The 7,596-nt window shown below is 48.4% G+C and overlaps 1 protein-coding gene across 2 annotated transcripts in view; it reads right to left on the bottom strand.

Annotated features, from left to right (window-relative positions):
• The window catches only part of gypc (glycophorin C (Gerbich blood group)), a 33,396-nt gene extending 26,218 nt beyond the window's left edge, over positions 1–7,178 (bottom strand). The window contains exons 1-2 of one of the 2 annotated variants that reach the window (XM_031558400.2): positions 6,967–7,178; positions 4,263–4,583 (exon numbers count right to left, since the gene is read on the bottom strand). In XM_031558400.2, the coding sequence (XP_031414260.1) occupies positions 4,263–4,290 (28 nt within the window). In that variant the 5' untranslated portion in view covers positions 4,291–4,583; positions 6,967–7,178. The remainder of the gene's footprint in view (positions 1–4,262; positions 4,584–6,966) is intronic. The other variant, XM_031558399.2, reaches the window with a different exon arrangement.
• Between the last annotated feature and the right edge of the window lie 418 nt (positions 7,179–7,596).

The raw sequence follows: 7,596 nt of genomic DNA, 5'->3' as shown, positions 1-7,596 counted from the left end.
GTCAAGAGCAGAGCACGGTGAACGCAGATCTGGAATTCGATTCCCAGACGGCATGCATGAAGCCTACACCTGAGCAGCATACGTAAAGCGTATACACCTGACCTAAACGGCACCTATGATCGACCTGTGCCAAGACACTTTGTGAAAAGAAATCTGCGAAATGAAGGAATGTCAACACACACAGTATGTGCCACACGTTCACCTAGATGCACACCGGATTGGGAATCTGCGCGTGCATACTCCTGTCGTTAATCACATTGTCAGGAAAATTAGAATACAACAACACCATCCCCCATCCTCTCCTCCACCTTTTGGAGTGTGTTTCTCACGACTAATAAGAAGCTAATTATGAACACCAGATTTCTCCCCATCACAGCATCACAGCATTGCTCATCTGTGCCCTCACACCCCATGCTTATGAAAGCATTAAATCATTCATTGGCACACACACCCCCCTCACAACCCCCCCCCCCCATCATCCTGAACTCCACCATGTGCCTCTCTGACAGGTGCTGGTGTGTGTGTGTGTGTGTGTGTGTGTGTGTGTGTGTGTGCAAGTGTGTGTGTGTGTGTGTGTATGTGTGTGTGTGTGTGTGTGTGTGTGTGTGTGTCTGCGAGTGTGTGTGTGTGTGTGTGTGTGTGTGTGTGTGTGTGTGTGTGTGTGTCTGCGAGTGTGTGTGTGTGTGTGTGTGTGTGTGTGTGTGTGTGCGAGTGTGTGTGTGTGTGTGTGTGTGTGTGTGTGTGTGTGACAGGTGCTGGCATGCAGACTTGGCAGCATCAGTGTGACATATCCATATTCAGGAGCAGAGGTTCTCTCTCTCACCTCCCCCCTTCCCCCGAGGGACCGGCGCCATGGCAACCCCCCTCCAAGCCCCCGCTGCCAATCCAAGGCCGATGATGCACCTGTGTTGTCGAGGGAGAGCGGCTCGCGATGCTCAAGTGGCAGTGCAGAGCGAGTCAGGTAGTCAGAGGGTAATTAATTTACCTGTAAGCCCCAGCTCTCGTTTTTTCCCTCCCCCTGTGCATTTTTCTTTTTAATTTTGTTCTGCTCTTTCCCCATCGCAGAGAACGTGCCCTTCAGGTGATGGGAAAGCAACCATCAATGGAAGTATACACAATTAACATCAAAAAACAAATTACCCGCATCACACTTAGGGGTAGCATCAGCAGTGGTGCAGGAAATTAATTTATGCTCGCTTAATCATCTGCATTCCCCTCAAAACAGCAGGGCCAGGGCCTCTCACAAGGGAGCCCCTCAATCTCATCGCATGGAAATCGAACAGAAATATCATACAATATTTGACAAAATGTGCTTTTATCCTATTCTCTTCTCTTCTCTCTCTCTCTCTCTTTCTGGCCATCTTCACTGCATTGTCATGGCCAGCTGGGTGTCAGTGTTGGATATGACTACTTCCACCTCGTGAGGTAATCCACTTTGTGTCTCCTTCAGGTCTCCTCGGGCTTTTAAGCTATTATTTACTGTACATTGCCTCAGCGTCTCGTGTCAAATGGTCGGCTCAGTCAGAGACCTGAGTTTCGCCCGAACAAGGGGAACGCATGTGGAAGAAAAGGCTTTTAAGCCCTGAAACGCTGCAGTGATTGCTCAGTGGAGGGTGGGGGTGGACGGAGTGAGTGGGGGGGGGGGGAGGGGGTGGAGGTATGCTCCTCAGCTGTCATGTCAGGGTAGAATTCTGCAGTCTTATCTGTGCCCGTGTGTCTTTGTTGTCTTTGGGAAAGTGTTCGTTGTTGTAGTAATATCCCACACACACACACACACACACACACACACACACACACACAGCCACACACACACAGCCACACACACACACACACACACACACACACACACACACACACACACACAGCCACACACACACAACCACACACACACACACACACACACACACACTTGACAAGGCTTTAGCCCTACAGTGCCAAACCTTGAATCTTGAATGCATTTCTCTAAACCAAGTGTAATGATCTGCCCAGTAAATGATTTGATATAGGTATTCTGATATTCTAAAGTCATTCAGCCAAAAGCAACGGAGAAAATCAATAAAATCTCTTCTAAACCAAAAGAAGTCACTGAAACAGAACTGTATATTGTGTGCTTTTGTATACCTGCATGCATAACTGTGCTCTTCCTAAAGCCTTGAGAGGTATTTTGGACCAGCAGCCTTGTTAGGCAGCAGGCCGGTGCGTTTCCAGGGGATGATTTATGGCAGGAGGGGGCCGGCACCGCGAGCTCCGGTCTCCAGCGGCAGTGATCTCCCATAGTGGCCACGGGGAAAGAGCTGATGTAGAGCTCCGGTCTCCAGCGGCAGTGATCTCCCATAGTGGCCACGGGGAAAGAGTTGATGTGATCTCCCATAGTGGCCATGGGGAAAGAGCTGATGTGATCTCCCATAGTGGCCACAGGGAAAGAGCTGATGTAGTGATCTCATATAGTGGCCACGGAGAAAGAGTTGATGTAGGGCCATGGCTGGCGGTGTTCTTCTCCCACACGATACACAAACTCAACCCCAGGGTCAGACAGCGGCGGTGTTCTTCTCCCACACGCTACACAAACTCAACCCCAGGGTCAGACAGCACAGCGGCAGGACACACTGCGTACCTCATAACCTCAACAGCTCAGTGTGTTCATGCTTCCAGTGTCAATACAGCATCAACATCAACAACACAACAACAACAACAACATCATCATCCCCATCATCAACAACAACAACAACAACACCAGCACCAACAACAACACTAACTATGAGACCAACAACAACAACAGCAACTACAGTGAGGGTCCGTCCTGCTTCAGAAACGACATTTCCTCTTTTATTTTGTGTGGCTTTACAACAAGACTCAGTCCCTTAGCTGCACTGATCAAGGTTAGTATCACTAGTGTTTGGACTTAGGAGCAAACTAATGTGAACAGAGGACTGTGCCAATGGAACCTCTAATCAAGATTAGGCTTTAGAGCACCAGATCGGAGTGTCATTGGTTTTTACCAGCTGGATGTTTTGATTGTTTTACATGGTTTGATACATTAGATTTCTTACTATCACCATACAGATGTAGTATCATTATTGTTGTTCCTATTTTTATTATTGTTATTATTGTTGTAATCATCATCATCATCATCATCATCATTATTATTATTATTATTATTATTATTATTATTGTTATCTAATAATATAGAATACTCCATGTGCTAATTGTCTCAGCCTTCCATGTGCGAGGCCAAGGAGCTCTCTCTCCCTTTCCCTCTCTCTCTCCCTCTCCCTCTCTCTCTCTCTTTCTCTCCCTCTCTCTCTCTCTCTCTCTCTCTCTCTTTCTCTCTCTCTCTCTCTCTCACTCCCTCTCTCCCTCTCTCTCTCTCTCTCTCTCTCTCTAAACACATTTGTCCACCTCCATTAGTGCTGTTCTCCCTGCTGATCTGGAAGGCCTGTGTGGGTCCCCGACACGCGAGATGTCACTCCAACCACAACGATGTGCTCAGATTCCTGCCCGCATTAGTCTTCATTAATAGCCACGGTCCCCATCAGAGGCCTGCTCTGTGTGTGAGTGTGTTTGGTGACATTTAAGGCAGTAGTCGGTCAATAATGAATGATGGTGGGTAAATGTTGCTGCTAAGGTGTGTGTGTGTCTTTGTTGTCCTTAGAATCCTCAGAAGGTGTCTGTGCTCACTTGATGGTAGGGATATGTGCACTGGTTACTTCTGATAGCCACGCACACACGCACGCACACACACGCACGCACGCACGCACGCACGCACGCACGCACGCACGCACGCACACACACACACACCTTCCCCACCCAATGTGCACGTATAGTCTGTCTGTCACACACACACACGCTCATAGCCCCCCCCCACACACAGGGACTCGCACACACACAGTCACTCACACACACACACAGACACATACAGACACACACACACATAACCTCTTTGCCCCCTTTGTGTGTTAGTTAGGCAGCCGGAGAAGTCTGTGTGTCTGCTTGCCATCACTGAAGTATTCCATGGTACACGACCAAAAGAAGAGAGAGAGAGAAAGAAAGAGAGAGAGAGAGAGAAATAGAGGGTGAGAGAGAGAGAGAGGGAGAGGGAGAGGGAGAGGGAGAGAAATATAGAGAGAGAAAGCGAGAGTAAATAGAGAGAGAGAGAGAGAGAGAGAGGGAGGGCGAGAGAGAGAGAAATAGAGGGCGAGAGAGAGAGAGATGGAGAGAGAGAGGGAAATAGAGGGTGAGAAAGAGAAACTAAAATAAATCACCTGGCTTTGGTGAGTAGCCCTCGGTCATGTTTACTTCCTTACTGGTCTAACAGGCTGCAGGGGAGTCTCAGGGAAACCTTAAGGATGTTGCAGACCCTGAGGATGCAGGAGACTTCAGAGGCCGCGACCCTGAGGATGCAGGAGACTTCAGAGGCCACGACCCTGAGGATGCAGGAGACTTCAGAGGCCACGACCCTGAGGATGCAGGAGACTTCAGAGGCCACGACCCTGAGGATGCAGGAGACTTCAGAGGCCACAACCCTAGAGATGCAGTACACTTCAGAGGACAAGACACGGTCTGGACGGAAAAGCTCTTGAAACCTGAGAAAAAATAAGAGAGGAAATAAGACAACCACAACTCATGACATCACAACCACAGGCCAACTCATGACATCACAACCACAGGCCAACTCATGACATCACAACCACAGGCCAACTCATGACATCACATCACAGGCCAACTCATGTCATCACAACCACAGGCCAACTCATGACATCACAACCACAGGCCAACTCATGACATCACAACCACAGGCCAACTCATGACATCACATCACAGGCCAACTCATGTCATCACAACCACAGGCCAACTCATGACATCACAACCACAGGCCAACTCATTACATCACAACCACAGGCCAACTCATGACATTACATTTGTTTATCCAGCAGGCTTTCTCAGCCAAAGTCACTGACAATCACACATGTTTTAGATGGAACGCTCACAGGAGGAGCTGTGAGCAAGATTAAAACTCCAGTCATCCATATGAGGGTAGTCTTACCCAGGGTGCGATTTAAAAAAAAAAACAGACGGGGGGGGGGGGGGGGGAGGTTTTTGTTTTGTTTTATCATGAAAAAACAAGCAATAAATAGGCCTAATTCTTTTCAAGTTAACGGTAGGCCCTATAAGGTTACGTTTTGAACAGTTGAACATTTAATGCCAACTAAAATATATAAAATACATGACATTTATTTTTTTTGTAAAAACCAGAGAGGGGGGCGGGGGGGGGGGGGGGGGAAATCCCCCCATCTCCCCCAACAAATCGCACCCCGGTCTTACCACTATGCTACACAGCTGGATGAAGCTATGCACTCAAGCCCTTTTAGGGAAGACTCCCCTTTCAGACACACTCATTCTGCTAGTTTGCAGTTAATTTAAGTAAATAAATGGGTCTGTTCCATGGGATGTCTCTGGAGCTGGAAGGCCAGACCTTATTAAGGTATTACACCCAGTCACAGCTGGTCACAATGAGCTGTGTGTGTGTGTGTGTGTGTGTGTGTGTGTGCGCGTGTGTGTGTGTGTGTGTGTGTGTGTGTGTGTGTGTGTGTAGTTGAACACTTCTCAAGAGCATGCCTGTTGAACATTCCTACACACACACTGGGTATATTTAGAATATTATCAATGTGAACAGTCACTCACTCATCTCGAAAAGGCACAAACACTGACACTCACTCATCCTCTCTCTCACACACACACACACACACATTGGACACATTGTGCAAATACAAACACACAGACACTCACATACACTGTGTTGTGTATTTATTCAGTTTGATATTAGAAATGGACGCTTATCACATTGGGTAGAAAAAGTACCGCCTAATATTTCAGATGAATCTGGACAAGGCGTGGGCCTGAACTGGGGAAGATGTTCTGATCCAGTGACCCATTTGAGATCAGGGCCAGGATCATCCCAGAGTCATCTAACACAGGGGGTTTCAACCAGGGGTCCATGGCCCCCTGGTGGTCCGCGACGGCATTGCAGGGGGTCCGCGACATGAGCCTATGTTGGTCAGTTCACCATTGACCTGGGCCCGTCGACATATTTATGTCTGAATAGCCAAGTCGCATTGCCCAAAATACTGATGTAGACCCATATTCAGCGAAGAAATTACACTGACAAGTGTTATAGGCAGAATATGTGTGCGGGGGGAGGGGGCGTGGCGGCGGTTACAAACATGAAAAAGAAGGGTACGGGACTGTAAAATGTTTTGGGAATCACTGGCACATCAGTGGGCCGCGGATTACTTTCTGGTCAGAATGGTGGTCCCTGGGACAAAACCAGTTGAAAACCCCTGATCTAACGTATGAGTCTGAAACAGTACTGGCGGCTGTCATCTACAACAGTATTACAATCACAATCAGACTACATATGATATCACCGTGGCTAACTGCTAATTCATTACATTCAGCTACCTTTCTTGACAGAATGTGGGCAGTGCCTTACAAACTATGACACTTAACTCAAAACTCTGTATTTTTCCATGAGGTCATTTGCAAGGCTCTTCACAAGAAAGGCAGCCAATTAACATGCTGCTTATTAGCTGAAAAAGCTCGCCTGAGAACAGGACTCCGATGGCATGGGCTGGTGATGAGTATTATTTGTCAAAGTGAAAGGTCTCTGCGTGACAGAATGAGACCAGCGATTAGTTACATTGTTGGAGCTGCCTTGGAAGCCTACACAGTTTCTCCTTTCTTCCTCTCCTGTCTCTGTCCTCTTTTAAAAAGAAAGCGTTCCAACCGACACAATGACCAGATAAGAATATAAAAACACACTCAAGTGTGAAGGCAGGAGAGAGAAAGATAGAGGAGAGGGGAGGGGAGGGGGGTAAGGGAGAGGGAGTATGGGTGAGAAGAAAGACTATAACATTCTCCACAAAAGCAATAAAAAAAAAAACACTAGCCCAAAAGTGAGATACTCACTCACCAGGAGGCCAAAAGTCCGTGGAGTGCTGAATTTTGCGTTCTTTTCTCCGATAGAGAGAAGTGCTCTGCTCCCTTTAATGAAGTGTCTAACAAAGTTACTCTTCTCCAGTCCAGATGACAAGGCTGCCTGCCTGCACGTCGTGACAGACCATGTGCGTAAACCGCACCCCTAAACTCAGACACACACACACACACAACACACACACACACACACATACCCCACCCCTCTCTGGCCCCTAGCCCCCCTCTCTCTCTCTCCCTCTCTCTCCCTCTCTCTCTCTCTCTCTCTCTCTCTCTCTCTATCACGGGCGTGGGCGCCAGATCTGTTGCCTGTGCGCTTCTCAGCTTATTCCCCGGGGAGAGTGTTTCCCCTCCAGCAGCCAACAGTTCAGCGAGGGCCTCTTCCTTCCCATGCAAATACGGCACAGCTGCGCCGCAACCCTGCAACCCTGCAACCCTGCAACACAGGCCTGCCTGCGACTGATGGCAGCGAGGGGGACAGACAGACAGACAGGCAGACAGGCAGGTAGGCAGACAGACAGACAGACAGACAGACAGACAGACAGACAGACAGACAGACAGACAGGCAGGCAGGCAGGCAGGTAGGCAGACAGACAGACAGACAGA

The sequence above is a fragment of the Clupea harengus genome, chromosome 21, assembly GCF_900700415.2.
Source record: "Clupea harengus chromosome 21, Ch_v2.0.2, whole genome shotgun sequence".
Classification (NCBI taxonomy): domain Eukaryota; kingdom Metazoa; phylum Chordata; class Actinopteri; order Clupeiformes; family Clupeidae; genus Clupea; species Clupea harengus.
The sequence above is the reverse complement of the archived record's forward strand: the minus strand, read 5'-3'. Positions and strand labels throughout refer to the sequence as shown.